General features: G+C 44.8%; 1 protein-coding gene across 4 annotated transcripts in view; it reads right to left on the reverse strand.

The window, feature by feature from the left end:
- The window catches only part of STAMBPL1 (STAM binding protein like 1), a 77,242-nt gene that overhangs the window by 34,752 nt on the left and 16,450 nt on the right, over positions 1-26,040 (reverse strand). For 3 of the 4 annotated variants that reach the window (XM_088444337.1, XM_088444340.1, XM_088444341.1), the window contains exons 2-5: positions 8,778-8,861; positions 5,345-5,562; positions 5,181-5,256; positions 862-957 (exon numbers count right to left, since the gene is read on the reverse strand). In XM_088444337.1, coding sequence (XP_088300463.1) covers positions 862-957; positions 5,181-5,256; positions 5,345-5,562; positions 8,778-8,807 — 420 coding nt within the window. In that variant the 5' untranslated portion in view covers positions 8,808-8,861. Of the gene's footprint in view, positions 1-861; positions 958-5,180; positions 5,257-5,344; positions 5,563-8,777; positions 8,867-26,040 lie in introns of all 4 variants that reach the window. The other variant, XM_088444338.1, reaches the window with a different exon arrangement.

The raw sequence follows: 26,040 nt of genomic DNA on the forward strand, positions 1-26,040 counted from the left end.
CGACCAGTTTTACATATTATCCTATAGATAATTGGTTTCAAACCACAGAAACATAATTGCAAAGTTGAGAACATAGCAATTAGTACAAGGGTGATCAGGTCAAAAAGGAAAATTAAACTGGAAAATAAAGTACCACAAGCCAAAGATTCAATGAGGACTCAGCCAAATCATGATATTTAGATCCAAAACTTTGCTCCCCCAACTTACACACCACATATGGACAACTGCCTAAAAGAGAACCTGTCCTCTTCTCAGTCTCAACTACCTTCATGGTTTGAAATGACCTTATCCTGAGGATGTATCCAAGTTTAGGAGGTTTGTGTATTGCCATGGAGTATCCTCCGGTCTCTCATTTTGGTAAACAAACTACTATTGTTGTAAATTTCACAGAAGAAAGAGGGACCTCCATAGTTGTCACTATAACAGTGCTCCCTCAGCTAGGCAGCAGAGATATTGATTTAAAAAAACCCAGCTGTCTTGTCTGTGTTTAGGGTGAGAATATGACCAATGGTAAAGGGGTAAGTTTACTAATTTTACTGTAAGTCCTCTTAGAGGAAGACTGTTATGCACCATAGAAGTCTTCCTCTAATATCAAAATCATACAGCTGCGAAATCAGTAGGTCCCTGGGCTGCAAAGCATACAATTAAAGTTATGCATTAACCTCATTTTGTCTAGCTGTTCTAATAACTTGCAGTATATTTTTTTAAAATTTTTGTTGTCATTTTGTAAGAAGTTGTTTATATAGATAAAATCGCGGTTTTAAGAATTATCGGTGCCCTTGTTAGGACACCTTCTTCCCCAAAACAGAAACCTAGCAAATACCTATAAAGACAGACAGTATGGTATTCAATGCAACTTACTATGCCTTTCAAGTATTCTTGATATTCTAGATTATATTTTTTGAGTAGGTCTTTTTTAAGGTCATCTGTCCTTGGAAATGCAATCTCCTTTAATTTCTTGAAGAAAAATAGGAAAAATAAAGCGGTTATTGTATAAAACATTATATTATTCCCATTAATGCACATATTATATTATCCCAACTCACCCATTTGCTTATAGATTCTTGCAGCAATATAGGCAAAGGCTACTTGTGTGATACTGAGGTGGGATATGTAAAAACACACACTAGACATTTCAAATGAACCTTTATCCTACACACAACACACAACTGAGGCATCCAAATTGTGGGCAGAACCAATACTGTATTGATGAGAATGTGGACCATCCATTTATCAGGGACTGGTATCTGGTGAATATAAAGGATGTCTCTTGTGAAGGCTGTTTAATGGATGTGTGTAAAAGACTGGTCTACTCTAATTAAAGTGTCTTTTTAAATACAGTTAAGTACTGTATAAAACATACATATACAGGTACAGAGGTGTCCTCAATTACCTAGCATTTTTGCGTGGGATCAGCATGTAATCCCTCCGGCCGCATGGCCGGCGGTTCAAATCCCGGCAGAGGAAGCCCGGCAGGGGTGAAGATCCCGAAGCTAAAAAGAGAAGTAAAATTAACCCTATTCTACCCCCTAACCCTACTTTAGGGGTGCCTAACCTCCCTCCCTAGTGCCTAACCCCACCCTAAGTGCCTAAACCTAAACCCCCCTTCCCCGCAGCCTATACCCAAGTCTCCCGGGGGGGTGCCTAACCCTAACCTCCCTCCGGTGGTGCCTAACCCTAAACCTCCCCACCTTCCCCTAGCCTAACCCTAACCTCCCTCTGGTGGTGCCTAACCCTAAACCTCCCCACCTTCCCCTAGCCTAACCCTAACCCTCCCGGGGGTTGCCTAACCCTAAGTACCCCCCGGTAGTCCCTAACCTAGTCCTCCCCCCTCGCGGCTGTCCTGGCGTAGGTCTAATAACAGACGTTGGGATTTCGACGCCTGTCATCAGTACCCTGCCAGGATTTGACAGCCGGTAAGCCGGCGGTCGGCATTGCGGCCGTCGGCTTCCTGACTGCATCCCTTTTTGCACCATATGGAGCGAGACGATTGCCGTGACTTGGACTCTCCAACACAGGTAGAAATTTCTGCTTTTACTACATTTTGCAACTTATTTGCCACATACAAAGTCACTTACAGTGTACCAGGCACTAGTTAGTCCTTTTGTCGCAAAGGAATTGGTATGAATTTGCAGATTAACTCTAATGATACATGGCGTGAGGCATAGCATGGGTCGCCCGTATAACAACTCTGTCCTGTGCCTTTTAAAGAAGTACATGAAACGCCAGCATCAGTGTACCCTTGTATTGTACTTTTGCTGCATTACTGATATGAATATTTTAAGAAAACTTCTCTGGCGGGACGCTTGTTGTGGCTAAGTCACAAAGTCTGTGGCTCACCAACAGGGCTATTTGGCACGACATCAGTAAAGGTGTATGTGGACACAACTGTATTACACAATCAAATGCAACAAACAAAATTATACAGATATACAGTCAGGTCCATAAATATTGGGACATTGACAGAATTTTCATATTTTGGCCTCTATTCACCACCACAATGGCTTTGAAATGAAACAAACAAGATGTGATTTAACTGCAGACTTTCAGATTTAATTTGAGGGTAATTACATCCAAATCAGGTGAACGGTGTAGGAATTACAACAGTTTCTATATGTGCCTCCCACTTTTTAAGGGGCCAAAAGTAATGGGACAAACTAAACAATCCTAAATCTAACTTTCACTTTTTAATACTTTGTTGCAAATCCTTTGCATGCAATTACAGCCTGAAGTCTGGAACGCATAGACATCACCAGACGCTGGGTTTCATCACTGGTGATGCTATGCCAGGCCTCTACTGCAAATGTCTTCAGTTCCTGCTTGTTCTTGGGGCATTTTCCCTTCAGTTTTGTCTTCATCAAGTGAAATGCATGCTCAATCGGATTCAGGTCAGGGGATTGACTTGGCCATTGCATAACATTCCACTTTTTAGCCTTAAAAAACTCTTTGGTTGCTTTTGGAGTATGCTTCGGGTCATTGTCCATCTGCACTGTGAAGCGCCGTCCAATGAGTTCTGAAGCATTTGACTGAATATGAGCATATAATATTGCCCGAAACACTTCAGAATTCATTCTGCTGCTTTTGTCAGCAGTCACATCATCAATAAATACAAGGGAACCAGTTCCATTAGCAGCCATACATGCCCACGCCATGACACTACCACCACCATGCTTCACTGATGAGGTGGTATGTTTTGGATCATGAGCAGTTCCTTTCCTTCTCCGCACTCTTCTCTGCCCATCACTCTGGTACAAGTTGATCTTTGTCTCATCTGTCCATAGGATGTTGTTCCAGAACTGTAATGGCTTTTTTAGATGTTGTTTGGCAAACTCTAATCTGGTCTTCCTGTTTTTGTGGCTCACCAATGGTTTGAACCCTCTATATTCACTCTTGTGAAGTCTTCTCTTGATTGTTGACTTTGACACATATACATCTACCTCCTGGAGAGTGTTCTTGATTTGGCCAACTGTTGTGAAGTGGTTTTTCTTCACCAGGGAAATAATTCTTCTGTCATCCACCGCAGTTGTTTTCCGTGGTCTTCCGGGTCTTTTGGTGTTGCTGAGCTCTCCGGTGCGTTCTTTCTTTTTAAGAATGTTCCAAACATTTGATTTGGCCACACCTAATGTTTTTGCTATCTCTCTGATGTGTTTGTTTTGATTTTTCAGCCTAATGATGGCTTGCTTCACTGATAGTGACAGCTCTTTGGATCTCATATTGAGAGTCGACATCAACTGATTCCAAATGCAAATGTCACACCTAGAATCAACTCCAGACCTTTTACCTGCTTAATTGATAATGAAATAACGAGGGAATAGCCCACACCTGTCCATGAAATAGCTTTTGAGTTGATAGTCCCATTACTTTTGGCCCCTTAAAAAGTGGGAGGCACATATTGAAACCGCTGTAATTCCTACACCGTTCACCCGATTTGGATGTAATTACCCTCAAATTAAATCTGAAAGTCTGCAGTTAAAGCACATCTTGTTTGTTTCATTTCAAAACCATTGTGGTGGTGAATAGAGGCCAAAATCTGAAAATTCTGTCAATGTCCCAATATTTATGGACCTGACTGTACATACACACACTAAACATAATTATGTACACATTATATGCATGACACAAATGTACACTACAAGCACACCTAATAAAAAAAAGTACACATTGTACAGTAACAGTATAAACGGCCTTGGCTCTCTAGCTGGTTTAGAAGTATAAGTCAAAATAAACTCCGCCATTATAGTGCTTGCCCCCACCCCAGTAGTGCTTCAATTAGTTTCTTCTCTCACGATTACCTGACTGTAGCTGCCCTTCCCTGGATGAATGGCAGATAACTTGTCTTGCTGCATACAAGCCGAGGCAAGTAACTGAAACAGGTCTAGGTTGAAAACATGTATTTAATGTGGCCAGGACAATAAATCAAACCTCTTAATACTAATGTGTGGGGTCCCCTGCAAATGAAAGTCACTGCATCTGGTCGTAACCATGATGACATGTAAAAGTACTTCCTTGGGCCTTGGCAACAGAATTATTGGCAGATGCCTACAAGTTGGTAGATGTGTAGCGGATGTGTGCAAAGAGGTTAGTCCACATGTTGATTCCAAACCATAGCAGGTTTTATTGAAGATAACAGGATATAGGTGATAGAAGATAAGCAACAGCCAATATGATAAGGTATAAATCTCTTTTGGGCTAAGTACTGTACAGCCGTACAGCACATTGAGACTCCAGTAACATAGTGACAGGCTTGGACACATGCAGACCCTTTTATAGAGCCAAGTAAACAAGTCTTGCACCTGCAGTCTAATCAGCCTGACCTTTAAGTCTGGTGACTCAGACGTGACGTTATTGAGGCTTATGAGTCATGCACAACAATACAGACATGTGATGCTATTGTGGCTGATTGTTAATGTGCATGACTCAATCAGTTAAGAGACAGCTTGTAGCGTTTGACCATTTAACTACAGTACATGCCAACTAAGAACAATGCCTCAGACAGAGTTAGCCTATAATTAATAATACACGCAAACAAATAGGATTTTATGAATGATAAAACAATCAGTTTTTATAACAAAATACTTTTCCACATAATTCCACAAATATCGGCACCTGTAATATTAAACTTTAACAAATTGTTAAAGTATACGAGAAATGAAATAGATTTTTAGGTAAATGCGACCAACCTTTAAGATATCTTGTTTTTCTGGGATCTCACATTGCTGGTAGTCTCGATGGTTAGGCAGTTTCTCTACAAACAACCTGCAACAACACAAACTACATTTCACAGCCTCAGTCAGGATATGATGACACAGTAAGATACTAGAATGGGACACTGCTAATTCCTCACGCTATAAACTTGTTGTAGAGAACAAAGGCATTTTCAAGGTTCCCTTCATCCAAATACACAGAGGCCATTCTCTCCATCTCCACTCCAGATCGGAAGTAGCGCCTGGGAGTGATATCATCATTGATGGTGATGTTACAGCCCAGTTTGCTTAGGGCACGAACGCGCTCCTCTGGGCTTAGAGATACATCCGTGTGATCTGGCATAGCCACAAGTTTCTTCTGCAAACATACACACAAAAAAACAAGACGTTAAGGAAGGTACAATATTAATGGACAGACTATTGAATTTGGCTGTTACGGATAGATGGGAATCTTCCATATGTGTCAGAACTGAAAAAGGTGCAATCAGCAGTACTGTGTGATGCTTCTCTGTACTAGGTGGCAAAATGCCATGTTCTGCCCATGCTTTTGTTAAAGCACTGTCAACCTTTCAAACCCTGTATGCAGTGATATCTTAATCCATTTTATAAAATGGTAAAAAAAAAATTGTAAAAAGTTGATACAGCCAATTCAATAGTTTGCTTAGAAATCTCCAGTTATGCAACCCAACTTATAAGAACTACAACTGCAGTCTAAAGGTGAAAGTCTAAAAAGTTACTCATACACATAGAGATGTACAGTTGTCACTCTGCATACAAACTAGGCAACAAAATCCTGAGGCCCAATTAGTCATTCTGCAGATAACCACACACACTGGCCCAGGTAGTCCACTTTGAGAATAACCACACACACTGGCCCAGGTAGTCCACTTTGAGAATAACCACACACACTGGCCCAGGTAGTCCACTTTGAGAATAACCACACACACTGGCCCAGGTAGTCCACTTTGAGAATAACCACACACAATGGCCCAGGTAGTCCACTTTGAGAATAACCACACACACTGGCCCAGGTAGTCCACTTTGAGAATAACCACACACACTGGCCCAGGTAGTCCACTTTGAGAATAACCACACACACTGGCCCAGGTAGTCCACTTTGAGAATAACCACACACACTGGCCCAGGTAGTCCACTTTGAGAATAACCACACACACTGGCGCCGTTAGTCCGGTCTGCTGATAACCACACACACTGGCCCCGTTAGTCCGGTCTGCTGATAACCACACACACTGGCCCCGTTAGTCCGGTCTGCTGATAACCACACACAATGGCCCTGTTAGTCCGGTCTGCTGATAACCACACACACTGGCCCCGTTAGTCCGGTCTGCTGATAACCACACACACTGGCCCCGTTAGTCCGGTCTGCTGATAACCACACACACTGGCCCAGTTAGTCCGGTCTGCTGATAACCAAATTTACCACCTCAGTAGAAAATCATCAGCTACTATCTATGGGAATTCTGGCCTGATAAGGCCTAAACAGTCACATCACACATCCAAATGGCAGCTTCAACTTTGGTTAGAATAATAATTTGAACTGACATTTTCAACACCACAATCAGGTACGTTAATCCAACTTTAGCATGTACAGAATTTAAAAAAAATACCATGTAAAACTACAATTCTGCAATGTACAATACATAAATAACATAAAACTGGTAAGTTTAATTGTAGTGTTCAATTCCTCTTAATCCTACAGTGGCAAGCACTGTATATAAAAGAAGAATTACAGATCTCCCTCCAGCATGAGCTGTACTATACTTTACTATGATATTCCCATTTATCTATTAAAGCATTTCTCTTTAAGATTCACTATCCCATTTCCTTCCTGCCAATCTTACCTATGTGTGAGAAGAGTGTGGCTTAATGACGAGGATTGAGTATAACATCAGTGTGGAGAATACATGGTTTAGAACACCACATATGTGACAGTGAGCAGACATAGAGGTAGTACTCGCAGGCACAACCTAAAGCTGGGTACACACCTGAACAATAGTGCAACCCAGCCTTGTCGGGAGAGATGTAACGATACATTGCGCGCCATACACATTGCACGATCCGGCATATGAAGGCGTGATGTATGCATTAACTACACAGCGTTGGTCATTGCAGGACAGCAGATGGAACAATACGTTAAACAGCGTCTGGGAACAACGGAACACTATACAATGGTAAATTCAAATACTGATGTCTGAATAATGGGCGTTGTTTCAAGAGAGGACGTCTCTCCCATAGTACTGAGCGGTACCGAGCGGGAGGACGGAGGAGCAAACAGTGGGGATTCAGGTAAGTTAGTGAGTGTTTTGTGTGGTTATGTCAGGTCTTTGTCTATTTTGCACTACTGGCCGGGGGCACTGAATAGGGAGGACCACTACAGGGTCACTGCATAGGGGGGTTCACTACTGGAGGCACTGCATAGGGGGGGATCACTACTGGGTGCACTGTATAAGGGGCACTACTGGGGGCCTGCATAAAGGGGACCACTACTGGGGGTACTGTATAAGGTGCACTACTGGGGGCACTGCATAGAGGGGGGCCACTACTGGGGGCCTGCATAAGGGGGACCACTACTGGGGGTACTGCATAGGGGGGATCACTACTGGGGGCCTGCATAAAGGGGACCACTACTGGGGGTACTGTATAAGGTGCACTACTGGGGGCACTGCATAGAAGGGGACCACTACTGGGGGCCTGCATAAGGGGGACCACTACTTGGGGTACTGCATAGGGGGGATCACTACTGGGGGCCTCTATAAGGAGGACCACTACTGGGGACCTGCATAAAGGGGACCACTACTTGGGGCCTGCATAAGAGGGGCCACTGCATACTGGGGGTACTGTATAAGGGACACTACTGGGGGGCCTGCATAAGGGGACCACTACTGGGGGCACTACAGAGGGGGGACTGTATAAGGGGCACAGGATAAGGGTGCACTACTAGAGGCACTGTATAAGGGTGCACTACTGCAGTGGGCATTGCAAGAGGGGCACTACTACTTTGGGCATTAGGTGCATATGTAATGGAAAGGAATGTTCCCAGAGTGACGAGAAAGGGGTGTGTGTCATGTTGACACGCCCCATTTTTCATTTCCAGTGGCTCCAAATACCCTAGTTACGCCACTGCTGGTAGACTCTGGGTACTAGAGTGTGGCCAGAGTCTACAACGCATGTGCAGGACACCGGGAAAATGGCACCGCAACCTTGTTCAGGCAACTCATCCACCACTTAATCTCTTAATTTACGGGAACTTCAAAAATTAGACAGCATTATTTTAGTTATATTCCATTGGCAACAGGCTAAAAAAATGGATACTTGTCAAACACAGCTTAATTTTTGGATAACGCAATAATCACAACCCCCCCCCCCCCCCCCCAAAAAAAAAAAAAACAACACATTGCAGCACACTTTAAAGCCTAAAACAGATGAACAGGAATTAATTTCCAATGTAAAATGGTTACTTCTGAAATAATTAAAATATAATCAAGTAGATATATATACACACATAAAAAAGTATATACATAAATACAAAATATGTATGCAAAAATGTTTCACCAGTGATGAAATGGAGATTGACTGCTCCATGCTGTCTTCAGATTTGATGGGAAGGGGCTGGTAACGGCTTTATAATCCTTCCATCTGCAACCAAAGGGGGAACAAAAGAAAATCAATGCTTACTTCACAAGTATCAAATAACGTCAGTTCCTCTATTCTGTATGAATCACTGGTCGATAAGCAGGCTCAGAAAATCATAATGGTCTTAATAATTTCAAGCACATGACAAAAACATTCAGCATCTTTCAGAAAATACAATCAATTTATTCTTTGCTCATTAGAACCTGATCTCTTTCAACAAAAGGTTTATGATTTTCAGCTGGGGAAAGATATACAAGCATAAAGAATAAAAAAATCTCTGGGTACAAATCATGTAATTTTTCTTCAACATTTCAATATGAGAGTCTCTTATTGCACAGTAGCAGTATTAATCTCCAGCATAGATTTTTGTCCTTGCATTAAAAAGTTGTATAATGCACATATAAAGCCTAACATTATAGGATATACATTTTATATAGTAACCTATCCTGGGATGCATTCACCAGGTCGACAGTTATGATGTCGATATTATTGAACTGTTGATACAGATTGTCAACATCTTGAATGCCAAAATTCTGCAGAATATCGACATCTGAAATGCCGACATTCCGCAAAGTGCAAACCTTAGCGTTAGGCTGCCGGGGGAGGCTCAAGTTAGGTTTAGGGATAGGGGTTAGCATAAGCACCCCCGGATCGGGACAACACAGCTGCACCACGAAGGTAAGTGATCACTGCATGCCGGGACCCATTGTTTTGTCACTAATTGAGCTCCGCGATTGGCAAAAAACGGGGAATTTTTGCCGATAATCCCACATTTTCGCCGACATTTTTTTCTCCCTATCCTATTAATTCGGGCAAATTAATAGGATAGTTTGCCCGTTAACACATAGGAGCCGCGATAACCTTGCGCCCCTATGTGTTCTCGCCTTTTTTGGGGCAAAAAAACAGTTGGTCTAAAAAAAAAAACGAAAAACCCTGATAAGTGCAGTTTGTCAGGCCGACTTTGGGGCTAACTGGAATGCCCCGAGCAAGCTATTTATTACCGCGGCTAATTGGATATGGCCCCTAGACCCCAAAACAACATTGTCAGAGAAGTAATCATTTTTAAACAACTTGTTTCTTTTATGGACTGCTGAACACGTATGATGTGTGGCTATTAAATAGCGAGACTGATAATTAAGCATAAATTATAGCAAGTACATTTTCCATTACCCATCCCGCTGTATGGATAATGGAAATGAGGGCACCCAACGTGTTTCTCAGCCTCTAAAACACTGGCTGTTTCTTCAGATGTTAGACAGTCAATAGGTCGACAGGGACAAAAGGTCTACACACTAAAGTTCGACATGTACAAATGGTGGACAGGGTCAAACGTCGATGCAAAGATGGTCTATACAAAAATCATGATATTTTTGGGGGTTTTTCTTAGGTTTAGGGTTCGGCACTTACCGGAGGGTTAGGGTCTTACTCCGGCAGTTAGGGTTAGGCACAAGGAGGGAGAGTTAGGCACCTACCGGAGTGCAGTGGCGTAACTAGGGTATTTGGAGCACAGGGCAAATGTAAAAATGGAGACGCACCCCCCCCCATGTGCGCACGCGGTGAAAAATGGGCAAGGACAAAGGGGGCGTGGTCACTTTAAAATGGGGCGTGTCAACATGACACACATACCGCTTTCTCGTCACTCTGAACATTCCTTTCCATTCAATATGCACCTTGACCCCAGTAGTGCCCCTTATACAGTCCCCCTATGCAGTGCCCCCAGTAGTGGTCCCTCTTATGCAGGCCCCCAGTAGTGCCCCCTATACAATACCCCCAGTATGCAATGTCCCCAGTAGTGGTTCCTCTTATGCAGGGCCCCAGTAGTGCCCATTGTACAAGACCCCCAGTATGCAATGTTCGCAGTAGTGGTCCCTCTTATGCAGGCCCCCAGTAGTGCCCCTTGTACAGTACCCCCAGTAGTGGTCCCCCTTATGCAGGTCCCCAGTAGTGCCCCTTATACAGTGCCCCCAGTAGTAATCCCCCTTATGCAGTGCCCCATGTAGTGGTCCACCCTATTCAGTGCCCCCAATAGTGGTCCCTCTTATGCATGCACCCAGTAGTGGCCCCCCCTATCCAGTGCCCCTTGTAGTGGTCTTCCCTATTCAGTGCCCCCAGTGCAGTGTCCCTTGTGCCTCCAGAAGTAAGCCTCTTATATAGTGCCCCCAGTAGTAGATCGCCCCTCTATGCAGTGCCCCAGTAGTGGTCCCCATTATGCAGTGCCCCCAGTAGTGGTCCCCGATGGAGTGTCCCCAGTAGTGGTCCCCCCCATTAGTGTCCCCAGTAGAGGTCCTCCCCATTAGTGCCCCCAGTAGAGGTTCCCCCATTAGTTTCCCCAGTAGAGGTCCCCTCCATTAGTGCCAGCAGAATAGGTCCCCTCCATTAGTGCCCCCAGTATAAGTGCCCCAATATAAGTGCCCCAGTATAGGTCCCCTCCATTAGTGCCCCCAGTATAGATCCCCTCCATTAGTGCCCCCAGTATAGGTCCCCTCCATTAGTTATGACATCTCTCCCATTACCCACGGCAGGAGCCGGAAGGGGGCCGGCTCTTGCAGTGGGCGCTGCAGCAGTCAATGAGAGTCTATATGACTCTCATTGGCTGCTGATTACCACACACATCGCCGCCGCACTGGTGGCGATGTGTGTGTTAGAATGCACAGCATGAGCCCGCCTGCCACCTTTCTCCTGGCTCTATTGGGCAAGCACTCAGGGGGAGGGAAGGGCCTCGACTGTGCAGCACAGGACCGGCGCTGGGAAGCCTAGCGCCGGTCCTGTGTAAATGTGTAGTGCTGACCACACACTCACTGCGGTCGGCACGACACTGGCTAACTAGGACGGGCCGGTACCGTGGCTGGCGGCGGCGCGCGCCCCCCCCCCCCCACACACGCTGCCAGTCCCACGGTGCCCAGGGCACGTGCCCCACTCACCCTGCCCTAGTCACGCCACTGCCGGAGTGTTAGGATTAGGTACTAGAAGGGACGGTTAGGGTCAGGCACCTACCCCGGAGATTAGGGTTAGGCACCAGGAGGGAAAGTTAGGCACCAAGGGGAGGGTTAGGGTAAAGATTAGGGCTAGAAAAAAAAATAAAAATCACGTGTCGGCCATTTTTACATGTCGACTTTTTGTCTCAGTCAATCAATCAATCTATTGACTGTCTAACATCTGGTGTCGATCTAGACACGGTCGTCCCTTTTACTGTCTGTTAATCCACACCCTTTCTGGTACACAGTCTTCCAATATAACACCCTTATATCAAAGAAAGCAATTAAGTAGTAGTGAATTCGGATTTGATTGATGTGCTTTCTTGATTGTTGGTGAGGATGGTGTATTCCAGTGCATGGACTGGCATTTTTTCGCAGGATCGTACTGGAAGATCCACGTTTCATCCCAGGTACAGTAGGGACGTGCAATCAGGGTAGGCAGAGCCTTCCAGGTCATACTCCCTCCCATATTATACTCCCTGTCATGCTCCAGAATTTGGGAGTTTTGATATAAACACTGTTTTTATACACGTGTGCCTCCCCAGCCATTGACCTTACCGCATGTCACTGAGGTACAGTAATAACTATCTAAAAATGTGAATACGCTTGTTCCAAAATGTCTGTACAAATTCGCTTTCGATTTTCTTTCTGCTCGGCAGTGAGAAGCCCTGGAACCATCTTAGCACAAACTTTTGTCATGTTAAAATCTTTGATGCAAAACTTGTCTAACAGTTTCTTTGTTGATGTTTACCATTTCTGCTATCATTCGGATGCTGAGGCGACAGTCAATTAGAACAATTTTCTAAATGTTTTCCATAATTTCATTTGTTCTTGATGTGCAAGGCCTTCTGTGACATTGATCATCTTCAACAACCTCACGTCTGTCACTAAATATTTTGTGCCACTTCAACACACCTGCACTGAGGACACCGCTGGCACCCCCCGCTCTGCCGACACCCTGCATTGAGAACACCCCTGCACTGCCGACACAGTCAGCAATTTTTGAGTGTAGGAGGAAACCCACAAAAACATGATGAGAACATAAAAACTCCACACTGATAGATCCCTGGTCAGGAACTAAACACATGACCCCAGTACTGTGAGACAGCAATGCTGACTAGGGTACCACCCTCCTGCTCCACGTGTAATAAGAGACTCTGTGACCCAACCACCCTCAATACCAGACACATAGAATAAAACTTCACATATCAGCATGAAAAATTTAAATAGAGCAGGGATTCCCAACCTCGGTCCTCAAGGCACACTAACAGTCCTGGTTTTAGTGATATCCATGATTGTGCACAGATGGTTAAATCAAAATAACCGAGGTACTAATTAAGTCACTTGTGCTCAAGTATGGCTATCCTTAAAACCTGGACTGTTAGTGCATACCTCCCAACATGACCCTCTCCAGGAGGGACACAGTGCTCTGGTCCTGGACTTCCCTGGTAAGAGGCGGGGCTGCAACACAGTTCAAAATTCAAATAGGGGAGTCACACCAACTGTCATTTCACACACTGCCAAACATCACTGGCTGGGACTCACTGGCAGTTGGTGTGACTCCCCTATTTGAATTTTGGACTGTACTGCAGCCCCGCCTCTGGAGCCTGAGCCTCCACCAATCATAAATTACCAGGGAAGTCCAGGACTAGAGCATTGTGTCCCTCCTGGAGAGGGTCATGTTGGGAGGTATGTTAGTGTGCCTTGAGGACCGTGGTTGGGAACCCCTGAAATAGAGGCACACAGCTCCACAATAGCAACAACATTTTCACACATCAATTGAACGTGCTATGTACCATTCTGGTTTCTATATATTTACACTTACACATGCAATGACAATTTACACAGTTGCTCAGTCATCCAGCAAAAGGTTTAACATCAAATAATTTGTCAATATATTATTACATGCAAGAGTGGGACTATACTTACACAATACCCAGTGACCAGAAAGTAAAATGTACAGGAGATGCCTCAGTCTTTAGCATATGGATGACTGCAACCATAAGAGGCTTCTGGGATGGCAGCTCCAACTTACAGGGTGGCATGCGAGCGGCAGTTACTGATGACCTCCCACATAATCACCTTCCCACAAATGTAATGCAGCCAAAACTGTGTGAAGTCAGTGTGACATTACATGGCAGTGCAGAGGAGACAAAGATATACATGAGCAGATCTGGAACCGTCTGATGACAAGGGAAGGGGCCTTTTCTGGAGCCAGAGGGGGAGGGAGGGTCAGTTGTTATAGGGCGCCTAGGACAGGAGGACAGCATTAGCTGGGCTATAAGCTTTATAGGTTCATTCATATTGTATTTCCTGTGTCCGCTTACCTCGGTCCATCAGTAGCTGTACAGAATTTCTAGTCTCCAATGTCTGATTTAATACTGGCAGCAGGTAATGCACAGGTCTCACAATAACTAAGCACACTTTCCCCGCCAGCTACAACTGCCATACCACTTGCCTAGGAGTTGAGCGTCCCCCACACCTCTTATGATGCGTACACACTGGGCGATAAAGTGGACGACTGAACGATAACAATATCGTTATCGTTCAGTCGTCCACTTTATCGTCCATTTTTAACACCAAAAAGATGAACGATGACGACGACGCGCGTTCCCGCGGGTCGTTCGTCATAATCGTTCATCGGGCTGACATGCAGGCCGACCTGACGATCTCGTCAGGTTGCTGCATGTCAGGGAATGGGGGAGAGAGCCCAGCGCTGAACGATATCGTTAATGATATCGTTCAGCGGCTGTGCTCAATGTCATGAACGACATTGAGCACAGCCTTCCGGGGACACACTACACAATATCGCTCAGGGAGCATATCGTGTAGTGTGTACCCACCATTTATGAGCTCATTTGGGCATCTTTACCTTATGGTTCATGTCACTGTATGTCATTTGTTTGTGTAATGACCTGCTCAGTGCACAGCGCTTCGTAATATGTCAACGGGTGGCTGTCAAGGATATCACAAATTAATGAAAAGTGGTCAAATGCAATTTACCTTGAGGTATTTGTAGCCTTCACCCTTAATTTACGCCAATTTTTTTCCTGGTTTCTTGAAAAATGTAAGATAAGGATTTGACATACAGACACGCCTAAAAACGAATATACGTATAATCTCAGCTGTACCAACAGTTCCTATTATGTCATCCTCTATATCTGATGATATGATTTGATGGTACCTGAATCATAGATCCTTGTGTAGAACTTATTAAAGAAAAAAAGTCAAGGACCCTGGATGCTGGGTTATAAGTTTAAGGGGTAAATTCAATTAGTATCGTTTGGTGCCCTGGACTCGCGGATTAACAATGCGCACATTTTGCAGGATATTTTTTCATGAAGTGCGCCCCTGATTGTATTGCAATACATTTAGAAATGGCAAGGCCTGGATGTAGTGCATTAACTCTGCAGTGTGCAAACTAAGTGAAGGGAATTAGAGTGAGAAAATTCATCCTAAACCCCCCCCCCCCCCGCCCCCACAAATAATGGCAAGTAGGATAGCAGTGCAGTGCAGGAGGCGGTCACTGGCAGATGGTTGATTTTTGTAACTTTTAAAAACTCTGGAAAATGATATCAAGCAAATGTTTTTCAGCAAATAAAAGTGCCTAGAGCAGTGGCACCCAAACTGTGTACCGTGGTACCCTGGGGTGCCACAGAGCACATAAAGGAGTGCCATGGGTTGGACAATATCAAATTATTTCTGGTCAAGCTTCCAAACATAGAATATGTGGACAAACAGAAGCACTACTCTGTCCCCCACCACATAACTGTACCTAAGGAATGGATGACAGGTACAAGTACAATTTCTTTAGTTAAATTACTTTTTCTGAATAAGTAACGTTCGGCCTAGAGGTGCTGTGAAAAAAGTGCTGATACTGTACTCTAGGCATAGTTGCCAACATTCAGCTCCCTCCTTCCGGGAGGGAGCTGGATGCCTGCACACAGCGGGGGGCGTGGCCGGGCACTGTGAAGCAGGGGCGGAGCCACAATGACGCGATTAAGCGCAAATCGCATCATCGGGCCCCCCGCTGCGGAGGGTTTCTAGTTGTAGTCGGGGGGGCAGGTGGCAGCCGGGAGGCTTGCCTGCATTTCCGGGGGGTTGGGAGCGGCACCAGATATTCAGGAGGCTCCAGACCAAATCGGGAAGGTAGGCAAGCCTGACTCTAGGGCAGGGCTTGACAAATTTTTTTAAAACAGGAGCCAGGATGATAGTGTAGGAACCAGACTCCTCCCCTTCCCCCCGTGAAGCATTACTGAGCACCTGCACCCCTGACAACCAACCCCCATGGCCACACCACTAACGGGGTACCCCAGTAGTAATCCCCCCTCTGCAGTGCCCCCAGTAGTAATCCCCCCTTTGCAGTGCCCAAGTAGTAATCCTCCCTCTGCAGTGCCCCCAGTAGTAATCCCCCCTCTGCAGTGCCCCCAGTAGTGGTTCCCTTATGTAGTGCCCATTTAATCAGTGCCCCCAGAAGTGCCCCCCTATGCATTGCCCCAGTAGTAGTCCCCCCTATGCAGGGACCCCAGTAGTTGACCCCACTATGCATTTCCCCTAGTAGTGGCCCCCCCATAGTGTCCCCAGTAGCGGCCACCCCCACCAATGCAGTGTCCCTACAGTAGCGGCCACTCCCACCTATGCAGTGTCCCTACAGTAGCGGCCATCCAACATATGCAGTGCCCCTTAAAAAATAAAAACGCAACTTACCTGATCCCCGCTCCTGCCGACGACCGCTGCCGTCCGCTCCTCCTGGCCGCTCTGCACTCCGCTCTGTCAAGATGTCTCTCCCAACCTGCTGTGAGGTGAGCCGGAAGGTGGAGCTCATGAGTGAGCTCAAGCCGGCTCATTACGTGAACGACGCAGCAGCCAATGAGAGTCTGACAGACTCTCATCAGCTGCTATAACAAACCTCTGTAGTGTGGACCACGCTCGTGGTCTGCAATACAGGGCCCGGGGGGTTGCGATGGCGACCTGGCCCCCGGGTTTTGTCGAGCCCTGCTCTAGGGCGCCGTGATTCAAGAAACTTTGGGAACAGCTTGTATAGAGTATTATGGGACACATTCCAAAGTGTCTCTATAGTCATATTTGTGTGTATATTCACAAGTTTGTAAAAATAAACCTTACAACCCCCATCTGCAAGTTAAAAAAAATCCCTTTCCAATCAACACAGCACCTCATCATACACGTCCCACTGTGTGTGGTACAAAATGGTGACATTCAGAATGTCGACACTGTCATAATGTCAACAGCTGGCGCATTGTCGTAATTTTTGTTAGAGCCCTATCCCCACACTAAACCTGTAATGTTAACATTGTGAATTTAGACCTGTTCAATATCAACATAAAGTCCCTATCAACATAATAACTACACACCATCCCACATCATTTAATTAATTTTTCTGAAGAATTACCTGTCTTTATTGGACATTTTTTCTGATTTAATAAGCTGTAGATGCATTATTATTCATTGGGAGGGGTGTCCCAGGGGTACTGCATTGCGTCCCAACATTTTTGCCTTAAAACAAGGATTTTTGCCTCAGTTTTCACCTAGTCTGAACCTGCGAACTAAAATCCATTATAAACTTACACTGAGACCTGCGTTAACTTAACAAGGATTTCTTTGTCAATAGCAAAAATTCACGGCCGTGGGTTACTAACCCGTGTTAAGCAATTTTCAGCCAACTCGCAGCTAATTGAATGAGCCCCTAAATGTTTTGATCAATGTGTGAACCAAAATAGTGTAGTAACTTGATTCCCCACCTAGATGGAGCTCTGGGGCTCCTCCATTCCCCTCACAGACTTGGTGGTACACGCAGGGGGCTATTCAATTGTTTTATCGCAACCTCCCATCTAAAGTGACGGGAGATCAGGATGCGATATTCAATTGATTTGGGCGCCAATGCATATTGCGCATGCCCAAAATAGACCAGGTTTTAGCCACATAAAACAGCTAAAGACATCTAAAGTCCTGCTTTGAGCACCCAAATGGGAGTGCTGACTTATCACACAGAATTGGTATGTAATGCCGGCGGCTGTTTAGCCGCCGGATCAAATACAGACAGCGGCAGCCCGACTGCAGCAAGTTAAGTACCCTAATCTTACCCACTCCCTACCCTAACCCTCCCTTAGTGGTGCCTAACCCTAACCTCCCCCCTAGTGCCTGACCCTAACCTACCACTGTTAGTGCCTAAACCTAACCCCCACTCCCTGCCCCCTAAACCTAACCCTCCTAGGGGGGGTGCCTAATCCTAACCCCCCTAGTGTTGCCTAACCCTAAGTCCCCCCAGGGTTCCTTTAAGCTAACCCTCCCTCCCCTGCGGCTACACGCTAAGACACCCGGCTTACCTTCGTTCGGTAAGCCGAGTGTTGGGATTTACCGTGTTTCCACGATAATAAGCCCTACCCCGAAAATAAGACCTACCTGAACTCATTTTGAGCTGGGAATGCTGCAGAGACCAGCGTTCCCAGTCATGCAGTGCGCGGGTGACGTCATGACGTCACCCGCACGCTGAGGATCCTGTGCGGCCGCGCCTGCTGGATCATGTTAGATCCAGTCAGCGCACAGGTGAGAGCGACATCCCGGACGGCTGCGAGTCAGGTAAGCGCACTGCAATAAGGGACACTGCTACAGGGGGGCCTGCATAAGCGGCACCTCTACAAGGGGGTGGCCTGCATAAGGGGCACTTCTGCAAGGGGGGGCCTGCATAAGGGGCACTTCTACAAGGGGGCCTGCAAGGGGGTGGCCTGCATAAGGGGCACTTCTGCAAGGGGGGGGCCTGCATAAGGGGCACTTCTGCAAGGGGGCCTGCAAGGGGGTGGCCTGCATAAGAGGCACTTCTGCAAGGGGGGGGCCTGCATAAGGGGCACTGCTGTCAATATTAATTAATATAAGACCTACCCCGAAAATAAGCCCTATGGTGTTTTTTTTTTAACAAAAAAAAAAATAAGACAGTGTCTTATTATCGGGGAAACACGGTAGTAGTGGGGCTAATGATAGGCATCGGGATTTCGACGCCTATCTTTAGTCCCATGTCGGGATGTGGGTGTTGGGATATCGGTGGGTGGGATAGTGCCCGCTGGTATCCTAACCGCATCCCTATCACACATTGCCCTGGGGCTGCAAGCAGAAATGTGTGCTCCCGCGGCTGTACGCACCCGAAAAGAGCAACAACTGAATTGCTCTCTCGGGCACCGGCCACCATCACCCACAGGCACAAAAAATTGCATTCTTCACCGAGAGTGGGACACAAAACAGGAGAATCCTGGGGAAAATGGCTGCAGCAGCTGCTTCTAAGACTCTGGTTAGAGACACGCCAGAACTTTTTTGCAGGTGATAGCGCAGCTTTAAGAATACACATTATCATCATAGCATCAATCTTTCATTAGGTTTCCTTCTCAAAGATGTAATGTGTCATTGTAAACACTGCATTGACGTTTCACCACCCACACACTCTGAAAAACGCTCATTGAGGGAATAGTATTTGATCACTCAGTGCAATGTATACGTATGTATGTATATATGGAACATTAACAAGTGACATTCGGCTTACAGTGGAAAAATCAATACACTAGCAGCACAGCATTTAAAATGTTCCTGCCAGAGCTCTGTTTAATATTAATAACCCATGTGTCTTCCTATAACAGGAACATGTCTATGGGCTACAGGACAGTATTATTTGAAGGTTAATGTCCCATTTACTAGAACTGAAAACATCTGGGTGAAATCTGCACAAAAGAAAGCTTAGGATCCCAATAATGTGTATGATTCAGGAAAATATATTTTGGTGAAAGCCTTCATTAGAATAAGTAAACCGAATAAGTATACAGAAATAACTGACAAATAAGTTTACTGTATAAAAAAAAATAAAAAATAAAAATGTCTATGCTTGCGAATTATTAAAAACAATGGATATTAAACAAGGTTGGGTAAGAGGGTTATAACAAACCAGAGGTTGAAGAAACAGTATAGCAGTCACACTTTAAAAAAGGTTTTTTTTTTTTTTTCTCTAGTGATTAACCTAGAGTTTTTGAGAATGAAAGGCTGACCTAGATGGCCTCCTATTTCAACCAAAACAAAGATAAGGGGCTTGATCATGTGTCAAGCAGTGAGAAGAGTGGAGAAGTTGCCCTTAGCAACCAATCAGCTCCTACCTATCATTTTATAGAATATACTTGATAAATGCTACCTCAAAGCTGATTGGTTGCTATGGGTGACTTCTGCCCTGGTCCACTCTTTCCACTGCTTGATACGTCAACCCTAAAGCAGCCCATACACGGTGCAATATGCACCTTGCGATGCGACGGGGGATGAGACGGACGAAATATCAGAGGGTTCCCACATGCGGTGCGATCGGGTGGCTGACCGCCTGATATGCCAGCACTCCCCTCTCCCACCCGCATAACGCTGTATGGGATCGTACATCGCATGCCCAGATCAAATGCTCCTGCAGTAAGATCTGGGGTGAGATGCACTAACATCTCGCAGCACTTACCGCCGGACACCGCCTCCCTGCTGTTCGCATGTGCACTAACATATGCGATCAGTAGCACAAAGGACAGCTCTTCCGATAAGAGCTGTCCTTTGCGATCTGCCCTGCGCCGTGGACTTCCGGGTTTATGACCTGGGAGTGCATCTGCGCATGCGCAGAGTGACGCGATGGCCGCGGGGCATGCTGGGAAGGATCCGATGGGATCCCTCATAGCAGCGCGATGCGGTAGAAGCCCATAGGCTTCTATATGGTAATACCAGCAAAAGGTGTTTTTTATTTTCATCTATTTTTTTTTTTTTTTTTAAGTTTAAAGGAAACAAAACCCCAAAAATTAGGGAAGGGGACAGTTTTGAATACTGGGAACTAAGCTTGGAGGTAATTACTGTGTGTCATTATTGAGATGTGAAGTTCGGTGTTCCTGAAATATGAACGCACCCGAACTTATGGGTTCTGAGTTGAATAGAGTCCCAGTTCGGAATCACTTTGGGGTTTCGAGTGGAACAGAGTCCCCGCCGTCAGTTCGGATCTCGGATTTAAAACCGAACTTGTGCTTTGGACTGCATGCAAACAGGTCCAAATGAAATGATTTTAACTGTTTCTATCAATTTTTAAGGAATACAAAACTGAATCCGTACCAGAACACTTGAGGGTGGTTTTGCCAAAACCTGATCATGAATAAGAACCAAAAGCAAAACACAGGGGTCCGCGCACATCTCCAAATACTGTGCTTCCTGGTGGCTGGCCTCTCCCAACGGGCTTATTGTATGTGATACAGTATATTGCATAGCAGTGATCAATTCTTCCCCTCACCTTTGAATTCCCTTCATTTCATCTCCACCCTGCACCAGGTTATGTGAGATCTAGAGGGGTTCTAATGTTAGGCAGAATTGGTGGAGGATATTCATCTACTGTAGGGGTCATTAATGTAATGTGGGAGCAGGTTTGGGGCCATTTTTTTATTAAATGCGAGTGTATTAATTTAATGTTGTGGCTAGTAGAGAAGAAGTAGGACGAGCTATTAAAAGTTAATGGTATTAATTTAATGTTGGTGTCGGTTGGTGGAAAGGATGTCTATTCAGAATGTGTATCTGCATACACGATTGCTGATTTAAAATATACCATCCCCTATAGACTGTAGGTAACCATTACAAAGACTGAACTAGTTTTCATGACAGCGCTGTCTATCAATCCACAAACTTCCTTGTTCCTCACAGGTGATGCAGTAGTTCCTAGAGAATGAATAGGCTATATTCTCATAAATATTGGTTCAGCCAACAAAATGGCTGCCACCACAGTGTATTGGCAACAGATAAAATGTAGGAAAGTAAAAAAGTGTTAACAACAAATTAGTCAACAGTACTTAAAAACTTTATTATTGCTCAACAGTTTGCAATTTCGTGTTACTTCAGTCATATTAAATATCAACGTTTTCTCACATTCTCTTGTTTAACTTACAATACTCATTTGTGGACATTTTATAGCAAATTTACTGTTCAAGAAAAAAAACAAAAACAACACAATGGGCACGTTTCTATTCAACGCCATGTAAATAGCTCCAGGTGTGAGCTCCCGGAGCTATTCAATACACCGCGCTGCCAAGTCCGACTAATGATTTCTTCTCTCATGCCTCCGGGGATGAGAGAAGAAATCCGACAAAAGTCCCGGTGCGAGGCCGTTTTCTGCCCTTCGCTCCGGGAAGTTAGGTCGGGGAATGCCCGTTATCGCGCCTAAAAACCCTGTTTAAGGCGTGAGAACGAGCCTTCCCTGACCTAACATCGCGATGAATTGAATAGCTCCGGGAGCTATCTCCCGGCGCTATTTACATCGCGTTGAATAGAATCGTGCCCAATGAGTCTCTAAATGTGTTTTTTGTTTTTTTTTAAAAAACAAAACGAGTATATTGTTTTTCATGGCCACAAATGCAGAATAGGTTTCATTCTGCAGAGTTCTAAAACCTAGGCAGACTACGACTAGAAACGCTGGTCATTAATGTCACTGTTAGCAAAACACTAGGTGACAGAAACAGAAGCTGCTGAATATCATCCTACGGATTGAGCTGTATGAGAATGACATGGAAGCCTTTTCAAAATTCATACAGCAGGACATAGCCGCTCATTACAAAAAAATAATGAGTCATCTGCATACATTAGTCATATGCACCAAAGTAGAAACAATTTCATCCTTGGCCAGCTAGAAATGAATGCTCATACCTGAAATCCATACGATCGATCATTTGCTCTAGGTTAAATGAGACAACAAAGAAAAATAACAATACAACGTGGCAGTATAATTCGGCAAGTTAGCCATACAGTATTTAAAAAGGCCAATATACAGGAACAAGAATATGCATTCCTACTTTCAATAGGATTATAAGCATGCTGAAAAACATCTGTGTATCCAGAAATTGGGCGAATACATAGAATGGTTCTTATCAGATATGAATGATAACGATTGTAAAAATCGTTCATATCTTTGACATGTAGGGCATGCATCGACGAACGATGCACATTACCGCATGTCAGATAACGATCTCTGACATCAACAGTTTCATTCATTTTAATACTGTCAGAAATCGTTCATTAAATAGTTCAAATCGTTGTAAAAATCGTTCAATTGTTCATCAAATCTGATCGTGTGTATGCACCATAATGGGTAAGGCCTCTCTAACTTAATGCTGCCCAGTAAGTATGCTACAGTAGAAGTTATTTGAATACCTCTTCTTGATATTTAAAATGGGACTTCTGTCTGCAACCACTTACGGAAAACTCAGAAAAACTCTGTTGTTGCTACATGACATATAAGATATTAATACCCAACCTTCCTAACTGTCTACTTGACAGCTTTAAATCATTTTTAGAGATATGCGTTTCGGTTTCCACAAAAAACAGACATACCCAAACTTAGGGTTTATGAGTCGAAACGAGCTTGAGCTCGGATCGTACCACATGTTCGGATCTTAAAACAAGGCAAAACTTTAATTTCCCGGGCGGATCTCACGTGTTTTGGATTGCATATTAAAGTCACTCCCTCGTGATCGGGCGCCATTTCACACTGGAGACGGGAGGTTATAAAACAAAAATAAACTGAGCTAGTTCCCCTCATACTCAGACTCTCTGGTGCACCCCATAAAATGTACTACAGAGGTGTTACCCGATTAGGAAAGAGGGAGGAGAGGGTAGTATGGCCATCTTCTCTTGCAACCATTGTCAGGAATCCTTGGCTATTAAACATTGAATTCTTTTATGGCCCTTCAGAGTTGCTGCAAAACAGCTCTCGCGAGGCCATGCCTCAAATTTAATTTTCTTTATCAATCATTTACTTCTCTTCCACTACACAGCCATACATACTTCATCTCCATTTCCCTGTATACTTAGTCTCCATTTCCCTGATCTAGTTCTAATAAAAAAACATTCTTTCTATTGAGTCATATAGTTTATTAAACTACCATCCTGTCTGCCACTGCTGTACCACTATGTATCAAAGATGTGCTATATTCTTTTAAACTGCCATGTGTTTGTGCCGCTGCTCGGTCGCTTAGTTTAGCCAGTCAGCTCGCTGCAGCCTTTGGTCAATATAGGTGAAAACAATATTGTGAGCTGTGAGGTCATCAACATTGTCTGGAAATGAATGTTATTGAGGTTAATAATACTGTAGGAACAAAAACAGGACCAAATTTCATGATTTTAGCAGTTTAAAAAAAAAATCCAGATCCAAAACTCGTGAGGGTGGTTTTGTCAAAACAAACAATGAATTAGGGGAAATGTATCATCGGCAAAAATGCGGTAAAACCCCCGAAAATGCAGTTTTCGGGGGTTTTACCGCATTCCCCGTATGTATTAAGCAGCAGAATGCGCTGCATTCTGCTGCTTCGCGTTGCTAGGTAGCGCCACCTTCAGGCCTTCAGGTGGCGTTACCCAATAGAAACATATGGGTTTCTAAGCGCGACGCTCGGGGCTGGGAGGGATCCGAACGGATCCCTCCCATAAGCCCCCGCGGCCCGCGGCCTTCTGCGCATGCGCAGAAGCACTTCTGGGTGTTAAACCCGGAAGTCCCTCTGCCTGGCAGCATCGCAAGGGACAGCTCTCATCGAGAGAGCTATTCTTTGCGATATTCTTGGTACATACCGCAGGAATTAACCGCGGTATGTACGCGAAGTCGGGGGGATGTACCGCATCGGCGATGTCGCCGATGATACATCTCCCCCTTAGAACCAAATCACGGGGGTCCGCGCACATCTCTAATGATTGTTGCTTTGTTAAGAAGGTCCCAATATTTGAAACAAAATCATTTTTACCGGCAATTGCCTGCAGAACAGCTATTTAAAGTATCAGGCATTATTACAGTAAGCGGTGCCATTCAGCACAATGATAAATCATATTTGAGTGGAGTTCCCATCATAAGGTAAGTATTTTTCCTTTCAATAAAATCCTGGAAGAAGCTATAGAACAGTGGTCACCAGGAAAGATTTTCTCTGGCCACTAATTAAAAGACATTCAATTAGGAAGCGGTATTGTGCAGATAGAGCGGTGAGTGGGGATGTATATAGAAGGAACATATAGGAGGCTCTACCTGCAAAGATAAGTAGCACAAAGGGCCCCACAATTGCATGGCCCAAAGCACCTAATTGTACAGCAGAGTATTTTGGAAGCTGGCATGCATTTCTCACTATTTTCTCTGACATGAAGTTAGAGCAGGGGCGTATTTATAGTGGGTGCAGAGTTTGCGGTGCACACGGGCCCCTAGGTCCAGGGTGGCCCACACTGCACCCATGTTCTTTGAAGCTGGCCATCCACTATACAATTTTCTGTCAGATATCTGTCCAATCTGGCTGGTTGGAATGAAAACCTGGTAATGTATGGGAGCAAATGACAGTGGATCATGTGGTATTAAAGACTGAAAAAAGGACAAAAAAAAATTGTTCAAATTGGTTACATTTGTGTGTTTTACCCAATTTGTCTGAACAACCATTTTTGGCTATTTTCCAGTGTCTGTGGGCAAATGGACGAATGTCATTTGCCCCCATACATTACCAGGTTTTCATTTCAACCAGCCAGATTGGACAGATATCTGACAGAAAAATGTACAGTGGATGCCCAGCTTTATACTCACCTCTCCGTAGTCCCGCAGCGCTAGTGCTGCACAAATCACCGGGAAAATGGAGCACCTGTCATTTTTGCTGCAATCTGTTCATGCGCAGTAGAAAAATCACCAGGAAAATGTCCACAATGCCATTTTCCTGGAGATCTGCGCAATAGACTCTGGAACAGCGCTAGAGTCTACTCGCTTGTCTTTCCAGCTAGAGAGGAGGGGGCTCGGATGGAGGCCGCACACAGGCCTCCTCCTAACTTAATACACCCCTAAAGTTGGATCTGTTTCCCAAGAAAAAAAAAAAAAGAACATGGATGCATGGTGTGCGGCGTGGGTCTCCCTGGACCTAGGTGCCCGTGTGCCTCACACATCCTGTACCCATTATAGATATGCCAATGCATCCATGCAACTAGGATGGAATATGCACTGATTAGGCATAGAGTTTCAGATGGGAGAACGGTCACTCTCCCTGCAGCCACCCTGGCTACACCACCACAAGCACTTGTTGTAGGGTCTCAGTGTCCTTACCAGAGCATGTCCTGATCAATTTGCTGCCCTAGGCAAGATATTAGCTGGTGCAATTTACGCCACATATTAAATGTCCCAGTTCACATGAATATGCCACAAATTG

Source organism: Taudactylus pleione, unplaced genomic scaffold (genome assembly GCF_031769625.1).
Source record: "Taudactylus pleione unplaced genomic scaffold, aTauple2 ptg000354l, whole genome shotgun sequence".
Taxonomy (NCBI): Eukaryota; Metazoa; Chordata; class Amphibia; order Anura; family Myobatrachidae; genus Taudactylus; species Taudactylus pleione.